Source organism: Phalacrocorax carbo, chromosome 5, assembly GCF_963921805.1.
Source record: "Phalacrocorax carbo chromosome 5, bPhaCar2.1, whole genome shotgun sequence".
Classification (NCBI taxonomy): Eukaryota; Metazoa; Chordata; class Aves; order Suliformes; family Phalacrocoracidae; genus Phalacrocorax; species Phalacrocorax carbo.
In genome coordinates, this window is record NC_087517.1 from 12,671,469 (window position 1) to 12,694,803 (window position 23,335).

General features: G+C 43.5%; 1 protein-coding gene across 1 annotated transcript in view; it reads left to right on the forward strand.

Annotated features, from left to right (window-relative positions):
* Positions 1 to 8,931: 8,931 nt before the first annotated feature.
* ADCY5 (adenylate cyclase 5) overlaps positions 8,932 to 23,335 on the forward strand; it is a 215,869-nt gene continuing 201,465 nt past the window's right edge. The window contains exon 1 of the mRNA XM_064451210.1: positions 8,932 to 10,880. Within this exon, the coding sequence (XP_064307280.1) occupies positions 9,870 to 10,880 (1,011 nt within the window). The 5' untranslated portion in view covers positions 8,932 to 9,869. The remainder of the gene's footprint in view (positions 10,881 to 23,335) is intronic.

Sequence of the window (23,335 nt, forward strand, 5' to 3'; positions counted from 1 at the left end):
AGTGATACGAATTGCTATAATCCAAATAAAATAATTCTGAACAAAATGTGTTGTGTTGTTACTGTTTAAGGAAAAAAGCAAATACTTTATAAATGTAAATTAGGGCTGTATTTTTATTCATTTGTATATAATAGGTACCTTGTAATTTACAGGACTTTGGCATACATAACCTTTAAGCTCAAACAAAAGAATCAAGCAACTTCATACTGTTACAAATGTTCTGCTTTTCACTTTTAAAAGAGGTATTTGCAACAACGTGTTAACTATGTTAACATTCAAACTTAGAACTTTCTGAAGGATCCTCAATAGAATGCAAGCTCTTTGTTCTCCCCTTGTTGTCTGTACTCTAGATGGTGATGGTTTTCTACAAAACCAAAATCTTCTGAGTATTATAAATATAGTGGAATGCTTAACTAATGCAACAGAATACTTCAGAGTTCATTTACTAAATATAGTATGTCTGCTACCATGGCAACATTCTTAGCATTTTTAACACTTCCTAAGGGAGGTTTAAATACTGTGTCTAGATGTCATTAATGCTCATAAAAAACCAAGTTATAATCCTTTAATAGGAACTGAGTAGTAGTTGCAGAGTGAGTGCTATTGTTCTAGGCATATGCTTGTCACAAGATTGCACAACTACAGTGATTTTTTTGTTTGATTGCAGATGGGATGAAATAATGTTTTCATGCCTAGCATCGGCACATGTCCTACGCATGATAGCTGTGACTTGCCACTACTGTGTAATTAAAAACTTCTCTTTGAAACGTTATGCTGTGAAGAGTGGTACTCCATTTGTGCCTTAGAATAACTATTACTGGGTGTTTGTGTTTCCTCTTTGCATTTTGAAAACAGTATGTGTGGAAACTATTTCAGTTAACCTAGGGTAATGTTAAAAAGTCTGAAAAGGATAAGGATTCTGTGTTTGTAAGGAAATTAATTTCACAGTAGCATTTAAGGCTCATCTTAAATGAAGCATTGGCAGTTCTTGAGATAAGACTCCAGGAAGGATCTGTGCTGGTATGCCGAGTATAAATAGAAAGGTGTGAGTATCTGTGTGATTCAGTTTCATTTGATATGGACTGAGCATTTCTAGAGTTGGGATTGATTGATTCAAGCCACCCGACTGCCTGGAACTTCCATTCAAGATTAAGTGGCTTTTAAATTCTACTTCCTATCTCCTAAACAAACACTCTTCTGCACTTGTCAGAAGACTTCTAGATGTGTAGTGAGAGAATTAATAAAGCTTCTGTAGTGGTTTCTGAAGGCTGCCTGGAAGCAGTTGGAATTGAAAACGGGGATAGAAAATTTAAAACTCTATTAAAACAGTTGGTCACTGATTTCCAGAATAATACTTCCCTCTCCAGATGTGAAAGACCTTTTTATGTCTTCACAAGTTAGCTGGGCACTAGTATTGTCAGAGGTGTGCTTTTCTCTTTGATGTGCTGACACTGATAATGTGCTAATATTAGGGAAAGAGATGTTACTGTCAATGTTATATCTTAATCTTTCTAGTGTTTTAAGTAGATGCATTTTATTTCAGTCTTCCACTATAAAAGCATAATTCACAATATTAAGAAACCCTTCTATGTCTAGTTACACTTGCACAAACTCTGTCACAACAAACTGCCTCTCTGTAGGTTACATTAACTCTGTATAGTTTGTACATAGAAATTTTACATTAGCTGGTACTACATGAGGATGTTATTACCAGGAAATCAGTTGGTGGAAGATTTTGCAGAGGCTTATTCAGCTGAATTGCATTTTGTCCTGTCTTTCTGACTCCTGCTTCAGACAAGTCTGCACAATCTTCTGCAAACCATCTGTAGCTATCATTTAGGCACTGTTAAATATTATAGTCACTATATATAAATATCACAAGTTTACATTAAAAACTTTAATACTGACATTTTCTAGTTTGAACACTTGAACTTGAAGAATCATATTTGCTCTGTAACCTGCATTCAGCCTCTTGGGCACCGTAAAAACAGTGAGTGATAATCTGACGAAAAAAAACCGTATCTATACAGAATTTCAGGTATCTTCTTCAAAATTAGTTTTAAGTTGATGTCCATTTAAAGGTCAGCCTTCTGTTTCTTCTGATTCTAGCATGCCTACAAAAAATTCAGTCGTGGAGAAGATACAGGAAGTGGAGGGCCTTCCAGTCAGCCTAACACTAGGTTGCTTGTATGAAATCAGTTTTCCTTTTAAAGGTTTCTTCAGGTAAAATATAGCCTTTTCACTTACTGGACGAGAGAGACTGAGTGCTGGTCTTATCTACTAAATGACAATCAATAAAAGGAGGAGATAGAAGAAGAGGAGAGGTACTAGAGGATACAGAGCTACCATTGTGCTTCCTAAAGAATATTTAGGAGTTGGCAAAATATGAAACTTTCTTTTTTTTCTTTGGTATCCAGTAGTTGGGGTTTTTGTTTGTTTGTTTAGGGGGGATGTTTGGTTTTGGGATCTTTTTTGGTTGGTTGGGGTTTTTTTAGGGCAGAATAACAGCACTTAATGGAAATGCTGCAATGTTTTTTTTCTGGTGTGCTGATGACATGAAGTCCCTTTCATTCTTCAGCAGGTGTTTATTGCACGATTATGGGGAATTGGATGCACTGGTGTATGTGCTCTGTTTCAGTCCTCTGCTCCTGTGTATAAAGAACTTCTGGGAAAGCTACTGGTTTGAGTATTAAAGGTGTTTCCTTACTCAGCTTTTTTTTTTGTATGCAGTTTAAATTACATAAACAAAGCACTTAACTGTTCTGAAGTTAGCAAACTGGAACAGTGGAAAAAGCTTTCTTGCATCAGCAAGAAAATGGATGTGAAATTGAAAGACATTGCTAGTTAGTTTACTTAGTGAGATTGGAAATTAACATCTTATATTGTCAAAGTGCTACCAGAAGTAAACTGTGCAATCTGAAGGTGATTGAATTATTCTTCAAAAAGTATTGTAAAATCAAAGGATATGTGGAAATCTGCTCCAGCTGTACAGGTGCGTACAAACACGGGGTGGACGTAAGCACTCGTGGGCCAGCATGCTCCAGGTTCCTGGTGATACATGTCTGCAGATCAGGCCACAGCTTGCCAGATATTCAGGAAATTGCTAGTGGAAAGATGTAAAACTACTACCTATTGCTGGTGTTAAAAATAATATTATTTAGTTATTCTCAGCTATATGTTTTAAACTGATACCTGTTTGCCTAATAAACTATCATTGCAGTCCTATTATATTAATTTTTAAGAATAAACATACAATACAACATATTGTTATCAGCCCATAGAAGCTGTGTAATTCAGAATAACTTTAAAAAAAGTCTGGTTTTGTATATTTTTATTCAAGCTTGGCTTTCTCATGAATACAGGACAGGCAGGTTTTTTTCTGGCCTATTTACCTGTTCCTCACTGGGATTACAGTCACTAAAAAGTACTCGCCAGATTTGAAAGAAGGGCAGAAGTCTCAGAAGTTCTACAACTTGTGCCTGTGCCTAGCTGCAGACCACCTACAGCATGTGCTGATCTCATGTCAGAGTAAATAAGGAGGGGGGTAGACATGGAAAATAAGATTTAAAACATTTGAGACTAGGTTTTGCTAGTCTTGTGCACATAATAACACTTCTCCATGCGCTCTTTTGTGGTTCTTTACAAAATTACAACAGTATCAGTCTGAGGTTTTTTTCAATGTAAATTTGATGGGCAAAACCAGCTGACTCTGGGCCATTTTCAGGTGTACCGAAGCTAGTCTTTGTGGTAGTAGAACTTGATGAGTTGCTGGTGTGCTTAGTGCTATAATGAGAGGCCTATCACACATGTCCATTTTAGGTGTGTATGACCTTAACTATTGGTGCCCCTTAATTATTTGTGCTTGTACTGCAAGTAAGTATAGTAATTTCATAACTGGAATGTAAGACTGAGCCTTCTTACAGACTGTGTAAAGGTATTTGATAAACTAGCTTAAAACTGTGTAGCCTATGTGCCAGAAGCATAATTTTTCTGCTCTGAGCTTCATACAGGCTACAGGAGTCATACATCAGCCATGCTAACATGGCTTTGATGTTATCCATAGGTGAGCTGGCAAGGCTGAATACTGACTAGGTATATATGGGCTACAGTTAATGCATGAGTTGCTGGGTTCACAATCTTTGTAAAGACCTGGAATTCTTGGCTACTTTTTTCTTAATGTCAGGATTATGTGAAATCCCTGTGAATGACCACATGAATTACTTGTGTTATAGCGAATTGCATGATGCAATCCTCTTGTATTGCATATGTGCATATGCCTGTGTTGCAGATCTGCATCCCAGCTATAGCTTGTCCTCAACAGCATAAGAATGCAAATGTTTTTAGTTCTGCATTTGGTGTGAAATGTGGATGCTGCTGTGAAAAAGCTGAGAAACCTGATTCAATAAGCACCTTGTCTTGCTAGGCTTTTATGTACCCCTAATACCCCTAAAAAAACCTAAGTCAGTGATGAGTCAGGTTGTTTTGGGTTGGGCTTCTTGTTTATTTTTTAAATGGCTGTGGTTTTGTGTTTTCACAGTTTCCTACTCACTTTTGGTTCTAATTCCTTGTGAATCATCACATTAGGGGGCAGGGGAGAGCAAGAGAATATATAATAGAAGCTTGTTCAGTTTCAGTATTTCATGCCTCCAAGTTGGAGTCTTTTATGAACTCTGGGTTTCAGAGGGCTGCTTTGGACTATGCAAAGATAGTCAGTGAAAGGACCAAGAACCTGTTTTATAAAAGCTTCACTAATTTAGGGAGCATAGATATTTTGGAGTTCTGGATTTAATACTTCAATGAATCTTGTAGTGCATGAAGGCCATGAAAAGTGAAAGTGTGATGTGTGTTCTGAGGTCACTATCTAGATGTTATTCCCTGTTTTAAGTGAATAACGCAAAGAATGAATGCTAATGTTTGTATTCTGCACATGATAATAAAGTAAAAATTGTTTTGATACAGATTTGAGACTACAACCGAAATCAGAATTTGTGTGAACCGTTTGTGTGTTGAAGAACTTTAGATCTGTCCTTCACTTAGCTCTGACGACACTTGTTTCTCTCATGGCTTCCTGAAGGATCTTGTGGAGTTGATATCATTCTAGTAATTTTGTGCTAGCGTTCTCTAACTCTTCCATGTGTCTGTTTCCATTTAGGTATTATTTTAACCCGATAAATACTTTTTGAAAAAGACAGAAGCCTGAAGAGGCAGGGTTCTATTTTAATCCAGAATTTTAAGAAATTACGATTGAAGGTAACCAATGGAATTTTGCTCCCTCCATAAAAAGGAATAGCTTTTATGATTGGGGGAATAGAATTTGGGAAGGCTAGGCTGGAGTGGAAGGTGGAACATTAGCTTTTCAGGATAAGGAGTAGTAAGTTTCTCTGTTTTGGCACTACTAAGTCTTGTGATATTTGTGTTTGTTGATCTCTGAACAGAGCAAGTACATATTCTCTTTTTATAGATTAGAATACAAAGAATGCTTGTATTGACTAAGGTCATAATTTGTAAATAGCCTGTTGGGACTGAGATATAAGAAGCTCCTTACTTTTACAGTCATTCTTCTGAAATTGACTGGACTAAGTTATGAAGGGAAAAGGTGACTGCTATCTATGTATAATTTATTGAGAATAATCACCTGAATGTTCTTACAATAAATGTTAGATGTGTTTATAAATTACTTCACAGCCACCCAGGATATGCTGTGGTTTTGCTTTCTCACATACCTCTTTCAGGTGAGACAAACATAGTTCCTTATCTGCCATTTGTAATCAGGTTCCTGAATTAGAAACAAGAGCGAGGGCTCAAAGAAACTGCGTGTTAAAACAAAAGCTATAGGTAAGATGTCCATATGATAATCTGTATCCTTAATATCACATTATTCTACTAGTTACCTTTCTTCTACTACAGTTCCAAGATACAAGATGCAGTAATAGGATCACCTAAAAGTAGGCATTCATTTTAAGATTTTTACTATCTGTATGGAATCTTACATCATCTTTGTCATAGCTCTATACGTCCTCATTGTATGAACTGCCTGATTATTTGGCACTTCTTTGCTTTGAATACAGCATCCTTATTGTTTTCATAAGTCATAGATTTCTTGCAGAATCTCTTCTAGCTGCTCCATTACCTTTCTGTAAACTCAACACCTCATATTTACCTACCTGTTTTTAAAGTTATAAACTTTTGGTTGAATTTTTTCCCCTCTAGTGAGGACATAGCTTTTTCCCCCTCCAGCTAAGGAAGTTCAAAAAACCAACCAACCAACCAAAACTTTGATGTCTTCAGCTTTAGCATTATTGTAACATTAGAAAAAAGCAAAACTATTCATGTCTCAAACAAAATGACATAGTGAAAAGAAACATGAATGATACTCTAGAACTGAGACTACCAGTTTCTGGTACCTGTATATGTAAACTTTCTGGAGAAGGGGCTGTAGTTTACTGTACAGTGGAATCCTGCCTTGGATTCAGGCTTCCAGAGGCTGTCACGATGCAAAAGCTAAGTAACACTTGACTTAGCTCCAGTGGTGAAACATAAGAACCTTAGAGTTATTTGGCCCAATACCTGAGCAATGCTTTGTTGATATCCAGAACTAAGTGTAGTAAGGTGTCGGTGTTGGATCTGGAACGTGCCTGGTTCTTATGCATACCTACTTAGTCATTGGGCTGGTTTTGGCTGGGATAGAGGTAATTTTCCTCATAGTAGCTATGTTTTGGATTTGTGCTGAAAACAGTGTTGATAAGGTGGAGATATTTTTATTACTGCTGAGCAGTGCTTACACAGAGGCAAGGCCTCTTCTGCTTCTTGCACCACCCCACCAGCGCATGGGCTGGGGGTGCCCAAGAGGTTGGGAGGCAGCACAGCTGGGACAGCTGTCCCCAACTAACCAAAGGGTGGCCCGCACCACGTGACATCATGCTCAGCGTATAAACCTGGGGAAAGAAGAAGGAAGGGGAGGACACTCAGGGCAATGGTGTTTGTCTTCCCTAGTAACCGTTACGTGTGATGGAGCCCTGCTTTCCAGGAGGTGGCTGAACACCTGCCTGCCCATGGGAAGGAGTGAATGAATTCCTTATTTTCCTTTGCTGTTGTTGTGGCTTTTGCTTTGCCTATTAAACTGTCTTTGTCTCAACCCATAAGTTTTCTCACTTTTACTCTTCTGATTCTCTTCCCCATCCCAGCGGAGGTGAGGGGAGTGAGCAAGTGGCTGTGTGGGGCTTAGTTTCTGGCTGGGGTTAAACAGTCATTTTCTGTTAAGCAGAATTAATTTTAAACATTAAGTTCATGTGGGTCACCTTTCTCCCTTGGTTTTACAGTTGCACATTTTCATGAAAAGTGAGATCTTTTTCTGCTGGCTTTGAGAGAACAACTCCAAAATGGGACTTTGTGTACAAAACAAAAAGACCTGGCCCAATTTAAGACTCACTGAAGAATCATTTCACTGTCTTTATCCCTAGAGTTCAGGCATTGTACAGCCAGAGTAACCAGCCACAGAATTCTTCAGCTTTATTCTACTCTAGTGTATGGATAGTGACAGTGTTGTATAATATCCCAAGAAAAGATAAATTCCATCTGAAAGACAGTAGTATTTATGTATGAAAATGTCTCCTCATGGAAAGGGATCAATCTTGATCGGGTGCAGTATGTAGCATCTAGGAGGAAAATGCCACAGAAGTGAGCACCGCTGTAATAGTTGCATGCATTTTTATAGTGAAAATCTTTAACAGTGCATTCCTGGTAAGTAAACCATGTTCTGTTGAATGAGCTGGTGAAATTCAGCACATGTTTTTACAAACCTTCACTGAAATGCAGAAAGGCCTAAAATGCTGTAGTTTGTGGAGTTACTTGCAAGTGTAAAGAACATGTGAAGGGCCTGTGTTTGGAAGGTCATCTGTTTTTTCCAACTGTATCCACTCTACAAACCTTGCCTTACCTCTGTCCCTCGATAACCACAGCTTCAGCACTACTACAAAGGGCTACTTGTTTGTCCAAACATCTAAAATCCCTGCTCTCGCATCTAGATAATTACGAGTTTCAGCTACTTAAGCTAAGCAGTTATCTGATTTGGCAGTTTGTTTTTAATAAAACATGACAAGAACATCAAGCGGTAATATTATTCTTAGTACATACGATGCTTACCTTCAAAACACTGTTAATCATTAATTGGCTAACTCACATCTGCAGAAAGAGCAGATCATCTGAAAGAACAGCGTAGAAGAGCCTGGTGTTTGAAATGCGTTGGGAACTGCTGTGGCATCCTCTCCATGCCCCCCAACCAGCCTGGCTAACCAGGTTAGAGAACATACCCTCTGGTAAGGCCATGTCACATTGCTTGCAGGGGAAGAGGTGGGCTGTAGTTCAGGTGGTTGGGCAAAACAGAACAAAACAAAACACAAACCCCAAAAGCCTCTATTTGTACTTTAGCCTTAATCGCTGCGTTAGTAGTAGGTCCAGTGACAGGTACCGAGGTTGGGAGAGGTGTCTGGAGGGCTTTACCTCTGTTCACCAGTGTTTTGGCCACCGGTGCCTGGTGTCAATGCTGCCGTCATCCTGAGCACGACGCGGTTCCCCTCTCCCTGCTTCCTCCGCGGAAAGCCACCACACAAGCGCTCACAGCCCTGAAGCTGAGGCAGAACACGGCGGTAGCCCCGTTTGCCTCCCGTTACGGCGGGGACTGTCCTGGGGGTCACCTCAGCCAGGCCGCCGGGGAGGCGCCTCAGGGAGCGCCCCCGGGAGGCGCCAACGGCCGGCGCGGCGCCTGCAGCGCCGAAGGAGTTAACGGTCTCTGTGCGGCGGCCCGCCCCTCGGCCGCGCGCATTGGCGGGCCGGCTGGCGGCGGCGACCAATGGCGACGGGCGGCGGTGGGGGGCGCGCCAATGGGGGCCGGAGGGGGGCGGTGGCGGGGGCCGGCGCGGCCGGCGCCCGGTTGAATGGGGAGTACAAAGAGGCGCGGGGCCGGGGCGGGCCGCTGCCGCCGCCGTCCCTGGCAGAGGCGAACGCGGTCCGCTGCTACTGCCCGTAGTCCCGCGCCGGCGCCTCTCTGTCCCTCTGACAGCGCGGCGGAGGGAGCGCCGAGCCCCCGCCTTTTTTTTCTTTTTTCCTCCTCTCTCTTTTCCCTTTAGATTCGCTCGTTTTTCCCCGTTCTCGGTGCCCGTGGAAGAGGCGCTCCCGCCGCCCGAAGGCACCGCGGCGTAGCGGCGGCGGCCGCCGTGTGCATGAGCAGCGCGGCTGCCGCCGGCTCTGCCTTGCCGCCGGGGCTCCGCCGCTGGGAGGCGAGGCAGGGGCGCCGCCGCCGCCGCCGTAGCCCGGCCCGCCCCGGACAGCCCCCCCGCCGCACCCAGCGCCCCCACGGCAGGGGATGCTCCCGCCGCTGGCTGCCGCCGCGGCCCGACGAACCTAAGCCTCCGTGCCCTCCCCGCGACCGGCCCGCGGCGAAGCCGCCCGGCCCCGGGTGGCGGGCCGGCACACCGCGCTGCGATGCGGCTCCCCCGCGGCGCCCGGAGCCCCCGCGGCCGCTGCCGCCGCTCGGCTGAGGGCGAGCTTCCCTGAGGCGGGGGGGCGCGTCCCGGCCCCGGCGGTGCCGAGCTCGCTCGGCGGTGTCGAAGCACACGGGGCCGGCGATGGCGCCCGCCGCCGCGCTGCCCTGAGGGCCCCGCCGGGGAGACCCCGGCTCCGGGGGACGCCCGGCCGCACCGGAGGCTTTGGGGGGCGTTTGCGGGTTTTGCCTTTTTTTTTTTTTTTTCTTCCCCCTCTCTTTTTTTTTCTCTTCCCCTGCTCACTTTTGGGGTTTTCTACCAGCTGCTCGCCCCCGGTGGCGGGGGAGCCCTCGGAGTTGTCCCCTCGCCCGCTGCCCCTTGCCTCAGGGCATGTCCCGCTCCAACAGCGTCAGCCCCCCGGGCTTCGGCGGCCCCGCGCCCTGGGCAGGCACCGAGCAGCACCGCTCGGCCTGGGGTGAAGCAGAGGCCCGGGCCAATGGCTACTCCTACCCACCGCCTCCCAACAGGTCCTCCAGCAAGAAGGCCTCCCGCATGTCGAGCAGGTGGAGGAATGAGGAAGACTACGAACCCCAGGCGAGCAGGAGTCGTGGGGAGAGCGGCTGCAGGATGATGAGCTTTAGGTCCAAATCTGCCTGGCAGGAGCACAGTGACGACAGCCAACGTCACCGGTCCCGCCACCCGCCCAGCGGTGATTCCCCCGCTGCCCCCAACAATGCCAGCCCCGGGCAGCTGGGGGAGCAGGGGGAGGTACGGCCCCGGTCCGTGGAGCTGGGGCTGGAGGAGAGACGCATCAAGGCCAAGATTGAGGAGCTGGAGGAGGAGGACGGGGACGAGGGGGACTCCGAGGTAGCCTTCTCCATGGGCAGCTGTTGCAGCAGCTTGCTGCAAATCTTCAGGTCCAAGAAGTTCCAGTCAGAGAAACTGGAGCGCCTCTATCAGCGCTACTTTTTCCGGCTCAACCAGAGCAGCCTCACCATGCTCATGGCTGTGCTGGTGCTGGTCTGCATGGTGATGCTGATCTTCCATGCCGCGCATGGCCACTATGAGGTATCCTACATCGTGGTGCTCTCCCTGGCCATCCTGCTGATGGTGGTGCTGTGCATAGTGTGCAACCGCAACAACTTCCACCAGGACCATATGTGGTTGGCATGCTACTCTGTCATCCTGGTGATCCTGGCAGTGCAAGTGGTAGGGGTTCTGCTGGTGTGGCCCAGGAGCGCTTCGGAGGGCATCTGGTGGACCGTCTTCTTTATCTACAGCATCTACACGCTGCTGCCGGTGCGGATGCGGGCTGCGGTCATCAGCGGGGTAGTGCTCTCTGCCATCCACCTGGCTGTCTCCCTCAAGATCAATGCAGAGGATAAGTTCCTCCTGAAGCAGGTAGGTGAGCCTCAAGCCAGTTCAGGTGTGCGCTCGGCAGCCCCCACCTGCCCACCGCGTTGAAGGCTGACGAAATTGGGATTGACTTCCATAGGCTTGCCTGATCCTTTCTATCAAACCCCTAGGTTACCTGCCACAAGATGGGATGTTGTACAACGTGGTGGCTAGCCTGTAATCTTGCTTCTTTTGTAGCTGTGGCGTTTCCTCATGGCTGCTGTTCATTAAGGCTCTAAACTGGTTTCCCATGACTGCTGCTCCAGCGCCGTCAGTGAGCCCTGCTAATGCCCTTCAGTTGTATTTAATGTAAACAGCTCTGTGCTAAGCACACCTGTGGAATGGTATCTGCACGTGCTGCCGCGTTACTGAGATGTGTAGAAGTTGTGCCATTTTTATCAGCTAGAGATTATCCTTGTGTGTCACTCTTGAGTCCGGGTTTGGTGTCAGCGCAGTGCTTGCTTAGGCATCAGAGAGCGTGGGAATGTGGGATGAGCTTTTGGTTCAGCAGGAAGGTATTTGCTCTGAGATGTGCTGGAAATGTCTACGGTGAGGAAGCCCAGAGGTCATATGCAGCCAGAAGAAAGTTTTTTTAAAAAGCTATAAATGCAGATTATTGTTTAGCTGTGATATCATGTTTAACTGGAGCAGCTCAATTCACAGGAACAATAAGACTATTATCTAATGCATTACTGTGCAATTTTTAATTAATTACCCTATCTGTATAAACAGTGGCAATACAAGGTGTCACTCTTCTTTTCAAGCGAAGCAAGCAGCCTTGGGGCTTGTGCTTTAAGCTTACCAGATACCTTGGCAATCGGGAAACCATTGACTTAAGGTATTGTAGCTATGTCGTAATCACCGTCCCTCTGAGCAGGACTGTGAAGAAGGATGAGCCTGTCGGAGGCAGCCCTGATGCTTATATGTAACTGAGGATTGTTTATTAAAATCAGGTGTTTGGTAGCTTCACAGCCCTATCACATAATAAAAAATAAAGCCTCGCACTTGCAGTGCCTGCTTTGAGTCTTACTTCTAAGTTGTTTTGAGTTGTACCTACTGCAGCATTGGGAAAAGTTGTAGGGCTTAAATAAAACTTCGGTAGGATGGGGCTGTTGCTGCTCAGCTCTACAAAATAGCCCATGAAACTACTTGTCGTTCCCCCCCTCTATTCTCTCCGCACCCGCCCAGTTAAGCCTGCTTGGACAGTTTCTGGCTTTGTTCTTAGTTTGTTACAGATATTTTTATAAACTGTACATGGCATATTTTTCTTATGCTTGATATAAATGGCTTTTTGTAAATTTCCAGCAGAGCATACACTGTAAGCGGGACAGTTGCTGGTTTTCTGCTTGACTTGGAAAAGTTTGGTAATGGCCTTGGCTCTCTTCCTTGCTGGGACTCTGGTCCTGCAAACCCTTGTGCATGCTCTTAACTTTATAAACTGAGACTTGTCCTATTGAATTCAGTGTATTTAGAGACTGCGGCCTTATATATGAAGGCAAAGCTCATCATGATTATGGCCAGAGGACTTAGCAGTCTGTTACAAGCCAAGCTGAGGTTGGACGATACTAATGAGCGCATATAAAATTGTTATGTTGGGAAGTGTTGCTAACTGTATTTTAATGGAAAGGAGCCTAAATCACAAAGGCCAACTGATTGACTCCTCAGTGTAGAATTTGGGGTAATGACAGCTCCTTCCCTTTCAAAATGCAGCAGGGTTATTTATAAAGAGGTTGAGCTGGTGTATAAATGTGCGCTTGTGGAAGGTAAAAGCACGGGTGGTAGGTAATGGTGCAGTATGCACAAACCTGTGCATTACACAGTTACTTTCCCTTTCATACTAGTGCTGGGTTTTCCTGCAGTTTGGCAATAAATGCTCAGTTAATGAGGAATGTCTTAGGAGTACTCTTCTTAAAGGCAGTGTCTCTCCATATCACATATTTAGTTTTCCTACTAACACCAAATGCTGGTCTTTATCTTGCTGTGGTCTACGTTGGCGTAGCTCTGGCTGAATTCAGTGGGGTTGTACAAGGCCAAGAATCAGATTCCTTGCACGTTTGCGTATGAACATAAGCTGCTATCTCTGGCTGGCTGATAGAAAAATCTGTTTCTGCCGAGCACATCGCCTCACAGCTATTAACAGGCCTTCCTCGCTGAGGCTGTATCTCATTGCCATGGAAATCTGTTGTGTTCAGCTCTGCCCCACTGATGCATGCAAGCCCTGTTTTCTCCCTTCAGACTAACAGGGGTGAAGGTAGACGAAGACCAGATAAATTGAGAAGAGGGGGTTAACTTGTTTTCAGTGACTTCACGCTGGCAGTCACATCAGCCTGGGTTTTGTGGAGCAGGAGTGGATGTGAATGCATTTGTGACTACGAGACCAGATGGTTCTTTATCTATTGCAGTCACAGAAGAAAGGCTGGTTAGGATCTGTATCCCCTTGCCTCTCTTCACGTCATTTTTAACCATAATACTTAAACAAGTTCTTCGTTGTGTGGGCTTTTTTCTTTTAATCTTCTCCCGGTTGTTTCCACGCCAGGAAAGATCATACACTCTTGTTACGATCCACTAACATTCAAAGCTGCATGACTCTTGTGTAGACTCCTGAGCACTTTTGTGAGGCTCAGGAGCCTGTTAAAAACCTCACTGCTCCTCTTTCTCAAGAGTGTGAAATTCTTGGTTGTGGGTCCCTTTTGCAAGAAAGGCAGCTTGTTGGATTCCCCTGCTGAGGATACATGATTTTTGTCTGAATTGCCTTCTAGGACCACTGGACTTCTCTGTCCCCAAACTCTCTGGTCCAAGGCTATGCTAGTCAGGCTTCATAAAAGGGTTAAGGCAGTCCACTATTTCTTAGTCAGTAAGGTGACAGGAGTAAAGGTGGTGTGATTGTTCAGTCTTAGCTGAGCTGCTTTTTTAATAGTTCTTCTGGCGTTGCTGGACTTTGACAGTAGGCTTTCATTTCTGCTGCCTGGAGGAGTCTGGGGTCTGTCTTTCAAGAGCACCCTGAGCACCCCTAGCAAAAGCGGCAGGTATACTTGGTACCTCTGTGAGTCTGATTGCATAGGGGCGATGATGTTGGCTTCTTGAACTGATGTTTGACTGTAACAAAAAAATGCTAATTAATACAAATTATTGCATTATATTCAAAAGTTATCCAATGCTGAGAGAGGGGAGAAAAAGAAAATGTGTGTTTGAGAACTTACTTGCATGCTAGGACTGCTGCTGGAAGCAGAGCATATTAAATGTGTGACACTCCGCCAACTACAAATCTTTATTGCTTAAAGGTTTTTCTTATGTACCTATAATCAGTTAATTCTAGAAGGCCTGCTTTCGGATTTATTGGGGAGAGGATGACTGCATTTGTCTTCAGGTTTGTGTCCTTGTGTTACTCTGGGACAGTTTGGATTACAAATGTGCTTCAGTGCACACCAGTCTGTGTCTTTCTCTGTTTATATAGTGTATCTCTTTGTAGGCTAGCCTTTTTCATGTGTTGGTTTTGATATACTTCTGGGCTCTGAAAACACATTCAACTCCAGGATTCCTATATAAACTACTTTCTGTTCAAATGACACTATCTAATACTTCACTGAGAAAGAAATATACTATTTATCAATAAACTGTCTTGCATTCACAACAAAGATGATACTGAGATTTCTTCTGTGTTCCGACAGAAACAAGCTGACCCACAAACTTGTACAGATGCACGGGAAGAACTTAGAGTGTACAGGTTGCAGATGTTTAACTGAAGTCATGTGAGTAGACCAGCTGCCCTCAGTGCAGATAGTCTTGAGTAAGCACTGGCATTTTTGTAAGACTGGGGGCTAAGGGACAGGGAATTTCACAACTGAGTTTATTGGGCTCTGAATCAGACTTAAAAAGGGATGGGAATTGTGTGTGGGAGTGGGTGGGGGCCAGGGGTAAGGGATAAGAGTGGCATATGCAAACATCAAACAAACCCGTGGACTGAGGTTAGATTTATTCCTGTTTTCCCATCCAAACCTGTTTCATTGTAACTTTCTGAGGTTCCTTGTTCAAGGATACAGTTAAGCCTTTGTAGTTTATTAACTCAGTATGAGTAGATGACTGTTAAGGTACTATGAAAACAGAAGACTGGGAAAGATAAACACCTTTTTTTTTGTCTTGTGTCAGTAACTCATCGAAAGAGAAACTGAAATGCTCTGAGCTCTTTCATTCCCAAATACTACTGCAAACCTTCTGCAAAGGATCTCTGACAGCACAGTTCTGAACAGCTGTCCCAGCACAGGGCTCTTGCTTGTGGCACTCTGATCCAAGGCTCCTGATGTTGAGCTCCTTCTTGCTCAGCCCCTTTCCATATGCCTCCATCATAACAACATTACATTAGTATTCCTCATGCTTCACTTCTGAGAACTGTGTACGTGTTGGCCTTTCTCCCTATTAGTCCACGTTAATGGCACATGATTGATCTGCAGCTGCATGGTGGCTCTCATAAAAGTGTAGTGTTTCAGTTTAACCATTTCTAGGAAATTGTTGGTGTGAAAACATGTGCAGTCTCTTTCTCCTTTCCCTAAATAAACTGTCACTTCAGGGCTAAAAACAACTTCTTACTGTAATAGGATATCAGCTTGAGTCTTGTGGATATCTTGTAGCGTCTCATAAAGATGCTTTTTAGATGCAATTTAAATGGCATTCAAAGCGAAGCTAGTCACATAGCAGGAGAAATGGTACTGTATGTTCCATCTCAGCCTCAGTGTACTTAAGATATGTAGGTGATGACTGATTTCAAGACTAACAGGTTCTCAGAAGTATGTTACTCAGGTCACTGTAATGCACTTTCATTGCCTTCAAGTGGCCTCTATTCATAAAGGAGAGATGAGCTACCTGAAATGCAGGTAGAAATGTGTGTCACTTTTCTTATGTTGTTTGCTGTCTGTTTTACTTTTGTCCCCCAGGAAAATAAATCTGAGTAATGTTTGTTTAGGATGTGATTATAAGGCATGCGGGGCCTTACCCCTGGCACATGGGGCCAGATACCATGTGCCTCAAACAGCACTTAATATCCTGTTCTGCATAAACATTGATATTGGAAGAGCTCTCATACATTAAGATGTGTTCCAGTACTGCTAACAACTGAAGAATCTACCTGAGCAGCAGTTTGACTGAAGTTAGTGAAAATTGATGATTTGCAGCATTTTGTTCAGGAGAAAAATGTCAGCCTGAAATATTCAGTAACTGCTGCATTGATAGTTGCCTCTCTAGTGTAATTCTGCAACAGAGGTAATTAATTAAATCCCTGAGGTACTGTGTATCAATTAGTCCTTAGTAGGAATATTGTCTGTATCTCTTGGGAATGCATGTGTTGCTTGAGGTTTACAAAAGCGTATCTGTTTTTCTTACCTCCTAAATTGCCCTATGATCCTGCCACCTCCTAATCTCCCGCCCTTGCTTTATCCTCCTTCTGACCACCCTGCATTGGTTTGATATTTCACTGTAATGTTCACTGGTATCAATAACTGTTAGTATAATAGTGTTTGAGTGCTCTGTGTCTTAATTTTTCCACATTCCTGGATTCTTCATAGGTTCGTTGTCTCAGTAACCTGACCTATTTGACTCATTTCTCGCAGCCTTGCAGTAGCAGTTGCAATCTTATAGCTGGCTTGGATCTCAGTGAAGGTGAAATGTGATGGGGATGATTTAGGTGCATTGCTTTGTCAGATGCACTAATTCTAGCAAAAGCCATGTCCTTCTAGGCATTTTTATGACACACTTGAAAAGGCAGGGTGTACTAGTTCTGTTTATTTCTGGAGAGGTGAAAATATTTCAGCAAAATGTTGGGATTCGTGGAGATGTGTGAGGCAGAAGGATAGCTTTCCATGCCCTACTCTTACAAAGCAGTCATTGACTGACTGTGCTTCAGTGTCCTGGGCTCGATGACTTCATCTGACAGTGTGACCCCTATACTCTGTCAGAGACCTGTCCAAGGCAGGACATCTTATTTACATGGTCTTTTTTGATTAACTGCATTCAGATGATTTATAAACCTGAACAGCAGTGGAAACAAAATGCTGATTATCTTAGTGCTAAAGGCTCACTGAAACTGGTCGTGCCCTCTCAGAGCCTGAATCGGCTCAGTGCTTCCTAAATGCCCTTTTGCTCCAACTTTGCTGTTGTTTGGGCAGCGCTGCTGAGGTCTGGGGTAGAAGAGGACTGGGACTCTGCCCAACTGGAATGTGAACTTTCGGCACCACACTTCTCCAAATGCATTCATTTTGTATTGGATTAGCTAATCTTTCAGTCATGCACCATAGCTCCCTCTCAGTCTTTTAAGAAAATTGAAACAATTGCTAACTTTTTGCCCACTGAAGTAGTTGGAATAGTCACAGTCTTTTGGGAATAGCTGGTTTTGTCTTCATATTTTGGGACTGGATATTACTCTCATTTTTCCAATCAAACTGAAAGAACTTTCCTTCTGTCCTGGTTGAAGATACAATGAAAAATCTCCAGCGGCAGCTGGAACACTGGGAGGTAAAAATTGAAATTGTTTTGACAGCAGCTTCCATGTGTGTGGTAAAGTGGTCCATCCTGTAGCTGGTAGTAGCTTTCTGAGAACTTGAGCTTTGAAAGTTCCTGCCTTCCTCTTTTTTTTTTTTTTTTTTTTTTTTTTTCCTTTACCCCTCCCCTGTGCAGGTGGGTGCAGTTCGGGGAGGTAGAAGACAGGCCTCCAAGTTTTGCTAGCCTTGGGCAAGCTTTATCTTCCTGTCTGCTTTATAATGTAGGATTTACATGGCACCTTGCACAGGTAATACATATCCAGAAAATGTGGTGGAGAGGGAGATGGAGTGCACCAGTGTCTCCTCCAAGCCTTCCAGCTGCTACATGATTTCATGATGTGCTACATGTCTTTTTTTTTTTTTTTTCATGGCCCAGACGGGTAGGACAGTGACAAGTGTGTGCAAGGAATGTGAAGATTCACAGCTTCTGGGAAGTGGGTGGGGTTCCTGTATAACTGCTGTGTGACTTTTTTCATTTCCTGTGAGTCCTGTGTTTTGATGTGGGATATACTTGGTGTTAGTTCCTTCCCTCTTTCTGAAGTCTTGCCTAGTGATCTGAACTTGTGATATCTTGCATCCAAGGGATGCTCTTTCTTCTTTTTGTTTTGACATTGGTGATACTTCTAAAAAAAATTATTTTTTGTCTTTACCTGAGATTTTATCCTCCTGCTGCCAGAAATTTAATTTGATTCATTATTATGGAGTCCTCAGGCTAGGTAAAAACCCAAGGGGAAATCTCATGTGAATGAAAAAACACAACCCCAAAGATATTAAAAAGGATAATCTAGTTATGAGGGGGTGTGAGAAACAGACAAGAATTTTCATATTTGTCTCCTGAACTCCAAAATGTTCTCACCTTATCATAGGAAAGCTTGAAGTTTCTAGCACTTAATAAGATCACACATAAAATGGCTGTCAGGCCAAGACAAGAGTCAAAATGCTTTTCAGCACCTGCAACTGGACCACTCCCAAGTAAAGCTGTACTTGATATTTTACCATGGTGGTAAGTCTTGCCAGCTTCATCTCTGGTAGGTACAGGAATGGCATCATTGAACAGATCTGCGGTAGAATTTAGCTTGAGGTGGTCTTGTTCTGACACTTGGAGAAATGGACTGAACACAATTTAAAGCTTTGACTTCTGCTTTCAACCTTGCATTTGACTATTCAGGAAGCCCTTCTCCCATCAGAAGCCTGGTAGTTAGACAAGCTTGTGAACGGCTTCAGCCAGACACAGTCAGTTTTGCGCCACAAAGATGATGCGTTTACAAGTGGTAAGAGACCCCACAGTTTAAGAATTCATGGACAGCACTGTCATCACCAACAGTATGGCTTCTAGTGCCAGGCTGGCTTCACTGATACTGAGTAGGATTTTCATTACATCATTCACTATGGAAAGTTTCCTGGTATTTTCAGGCTTTGTTCTGCAAAGAAAATATCTTTATGTACTTTTTTCTTCATATTTTTAAGTCACTAATGCAGTTGCGATATATTCTTACTCTCTTCCCCAGACATGAAGAACACAAATCGTGTTTGAGTGTTTAAGATGCTATCTGGACTGTCTGTATTAATTGCATCAAGCAAATCCAGTGTGCACTGTATGGTCATCATTTGTGGCTTCTCCTGCTTCACAGCAGCAAAATACCAGAAGTCTATTTCAAAGCATCCTCAATCCTGCCCCAGTTTTGTTTTTAATTCCCTTAGCTAGACTGCTTGCTGCTTCTGCAGTTTGAGTGCTGAGTTTTCAGATGAAATATTAAACTTCCTTTTCTTTTCATGAAAGTTTTGCACATTCATGCAACACCCATCAAAATTTTTACTGTGAACTGGGTCTTTTTGGTACTGCTGTGCTTGGCTATCATCCTCCTTTTTCCTGGGAAGCTTTGCTTTTTGGGAGGTTCAGTTGGGGATTAAAGCTGGTGTACAAATTTAACGTACACATTCCACTAGTATCAGAGTGCATCTTTGCAGCCAGTAAACAAAGGACTGTGCTGATGCAACAGAGGGAATATAAATGAAGAAAGGCTTGTGTTTTTTTTTTTCCCCGCAGACATTCGAAATTGATCTCTCAAAGCAGCAACTTAAGCAAACTGTTTATTCCTTAAACGTGTTTGCAGCTGGCATAAGACATTCTGTCTCACTTCATAGTCAAAAGAAAAGGCTATGACATTGCTTGCAAGAATCTGTCATAAAACATTGCTAATACAGACAGTTCCCTGGACGTATTCCACCCCCACCCCCCCCTCGAAAAAGCCATGGCTCCTTCCTTTTATTCCCTGCTCTAGACTAAATGTGACAAGCGCTGATCTCTGTGTCTCTCAGAATCTGAAAACTGAATTCTTAGAGCGATGTGGTAAGGGACTACTCAAATCAGTACTTCTAAAAACAGTAGTTTGCTGGTCAGCCCATAGATGACAGAGCTACTCAGACATGCTTGCTGAGTGATGAGCTCTTTCCGTTTGCTGGGAGGTACCCAACAGCAGCTTTGGTGTTTTCTTCCTTAACGTGTTGGTATTTATGCACAGAATTACACAAATGGGTGGACCAAGGGATACATTATTAATGAAGATGTTTCCAACTGAATGGGATTTCTTTTTTTTTTGTGCAGGTAGTTGCTAGTAATCTTATAGAGGAAAGGAAGAAATGCTCTGTGGTACTAGGAAGAGAGGATATCCTGCAGTGTGGTGGAAGACTGTGTAATTAAAATGTCAGTCTCGCTCATGCAAAAAGCTAACTGCAGTCTTTAAAACCGTTAAACATGAAGTAGGTTACTAGTGTGGGAACTTCTGTTGTGTGGTGAACTCTGGATCTTAAGGCCAGGAAGGACTACTGAGCTCATTTAACACTACTCGCTGAACAATTCTTCTCTTACGCTTAATGATTTCTTCCATTCAGATGGTATGGAGGAAGAAAAAAAAAGTTTAAATGCTGAATTGCACAGTATTTGTCAGTCGAAAAAGCAGTCTGCAGTGATCTGTGAGCTGAACCAGTATCTTTTCACCTCTCCCCTTTTAGTAAGACAGGATTATAACACCTTGTGATGGAACATATCGGGGGTATTTTCCTGCTCAAGGTGGTGGCATCTACTTAAAACATAACACTGGTGGTCATGTTAGTTTGTGAAGGGGCTCTGACATTATGCCCAGATTTCATACTGGGTAATTTTGTTCTTGCTGTCTTAACTGATATTGATGATTGCATTTTTCTTTGCTCCATTTCTGTTCTGGACTCTTTAGCAGTGCACCACCAAATAGCTGCTGTGTATATGTGGATTTTACTATCGTATCTGAAAAATTGGCAAGGCTGCTGACAAGCCAGAAAAATGAGGGAACAGAGCTCAGGCTTGTATATTCTTAGTCATGTTGGTGTCCTGGAGCAAGTACCATCGCCCTGGTATGACAGATGCACTGATAACTTTTGAAAGCTACAAAACCAGAGATTATACGGTCTTGTTTGTTTTGTTCAGCAAACAAGCAAGCACAGCCCTGGATAGGAGCAGATAGCAGAGATGAGATGAGATGTCCATGACTAGAGCTCTCTGGTTGCTCTTAGCTGAAACTGGTCGTTAGTTTCCTTGTTTCACCTATGTTTAGTTCCCACCCACCCAAAGCCTGCAGTTCTCCATTTGTCACAACCAGTACATTTGTATGACATCTGGCACAGCTGGGTCTTGTTCCTGAATGAGGCCTTCTTGAAAGCACTGCAGTACAAGCAATAGGCTTGAAGGCTAAGTGTCCTTTCACAGGTGACTTCCTTGTCAGTGCCTAGTCCTTCTCAGCTGTTAGGATAGGTGTTAACAAGGTAACAAGTTAACTTGCTAGCACTCCAGGGGCTCTTAAAAGTGTGTGCTGTGGTGGTTGAAATGTCTGTGAACAAATACTTCAGGAAGTATTTCCTGAAAATATGTTAATCTCCTATTAGAGAAAGTTAGGAGACTGCAATTTTTTTTGTTTTGTTTTCCTTCTTCCCTAATGTAGATAACAAGTATGTGGTTGTAGTCATTACACTAAAGGTTTGTCCAGGTAATGATATCTAGGAAAGGTAACCCCAGGTGGATTAGTTAAACCACACTGAACAGCCCACTATGTAGAGACTGTAGTCCACTGCTGAAATCACCTTACTCTTCTACTTTAGATGCAAATGTACCTAGTTAATTTAATTCACTTCCAGAAGGAATGCAAACTAAAGTAACGCTTGTTAAGAGGAGTGTTCACACAGGTTTAGACAATTTTCTTCCATTTATTTTGATGAACTTTTCTGAACAGACCAATCTTTACTGTAATATCTCCAGGGTAAGACTGTAGCTTGTGTAAGTTGGAAGTACTTAATATTATTAATTTAATGCATTGCCTATATATGCCATTTTCTATTCGAAGAGATAGTGTCACCCTCTGTGCTATGTGTTTACCCCCTTTGGCAAGGGCTGGGGCTTGTTGTGATAGGGATGGAGTTGAGAGGAGCTTATCTGTCATGTTCCACCAGCCCTTGGCCCTGTTACCAAAGCTGCTTCTTAGGAGCCTGGTCATGAGTGTCTCCTTGATATGATTGCTTCTGTGCTAGGGACTTCTGTGACTGCTCATCCTTTGCAGAGAAATGATCTGCTTTCAGAGCTCCTGGCCAGTTGCTTGGGGCTGAGAGTAAACCTTTTCATTGCTAATTCCTTTGCAGCTGTGACTGACAATATACTCTAATAATATGGTATAATATAAGTAGGGGAGAATAAGTGGGGAAGAACTAGAATGTGGTTTGTCACCTCTCCTCTTGCCCTGAAAACAGTCCTTTAAGAGACATTAACCTTCATAACTGTGGCTGTAGATCATCCCCTCCTGAGACAGGCTCCTATGATGGAGAAATCTTTGGTACTGGTTCACTCATGCTGTCTTCAGAGGTAGCAGATGCAAGACAAGGCTCTGGGCCATGTAGAACACTGGGTACGAGGCAACACTTAATTTCTTTTAGACTTCCTTCATTAAGCTGCCTAAGAAGAAGAAGCTAAAGGTGTTTAAACCCCATTGTGAAGCCCTTCTGGGCTGGGGAAATTGGAATGGGAAAATTGGTAACCCCCTGCCAACTCTTTGGCAGATTCTTTTATTCTAAAATAAACTGTATATTTATATATACAGACACCAATATGTAGGGTTTGTAGTTACAGACACTTCATAGGTCTGTGCTCACTCAAGAATGTGGTCACTGCACACAGGCGTGGAAATGCCAATTACTTACCATTGCAGTGTTGCTCAGCCAAGGAGAAATGGAACAGAAGTGTATCTTGGGACATGGTTTAAGAGGCATGGTGGCATTGGTTTGAAGGTTGGACTTGATGATCTTAGAGGTCTTTTCCAACCTTAATGATTCTATGAATCTAAGATGTAGGTCTAGGATCCCAGGTTGTTAAACACTGAAGTGGCAGGTGATGCTCTTCTGTCTCTTTCCTGGGAGAAGCTCTTTGGTTTCCATCAGCTCTTCTTCTGTTTAAGCCATCTGCAATACTGCATGTGCTATTCAGCCAGTGCCTTGCTGCTATGTGAGCATATCCACTGCATGTAAAACGTCAGGGGGAGAGATGCTGACACCTCCCTACCTGCCAAACCTCCTGAGTGGAGGTTTGGGATGTATTGGAGAAATATTCTGCTCCATTCAAATCAGCGGCATATAACATTGGCTTGCTGGTAGAACCTTAGCGTTTGGGTCTGGGCAGAGTGGGAAAAAGTGTTGATTTTGCTTCAGTGAAGAGGGAAAAAAAAACTTATAAGGTGTCTTCCACACAAACAGCGGCCTTGGGCAGGCCTGCAATTTTCTGGACTGAGTTAAACAACTTTTGATTCTCAATGGCCAGGATACTTCCTTCTCCCTCTGCTGTTCCCTGTCCCAGCCAGATCCAACAGGAATCTCACCTCTGTTCAAACCACACCCTAAATCCTTGTTGTCTTGTCTAGT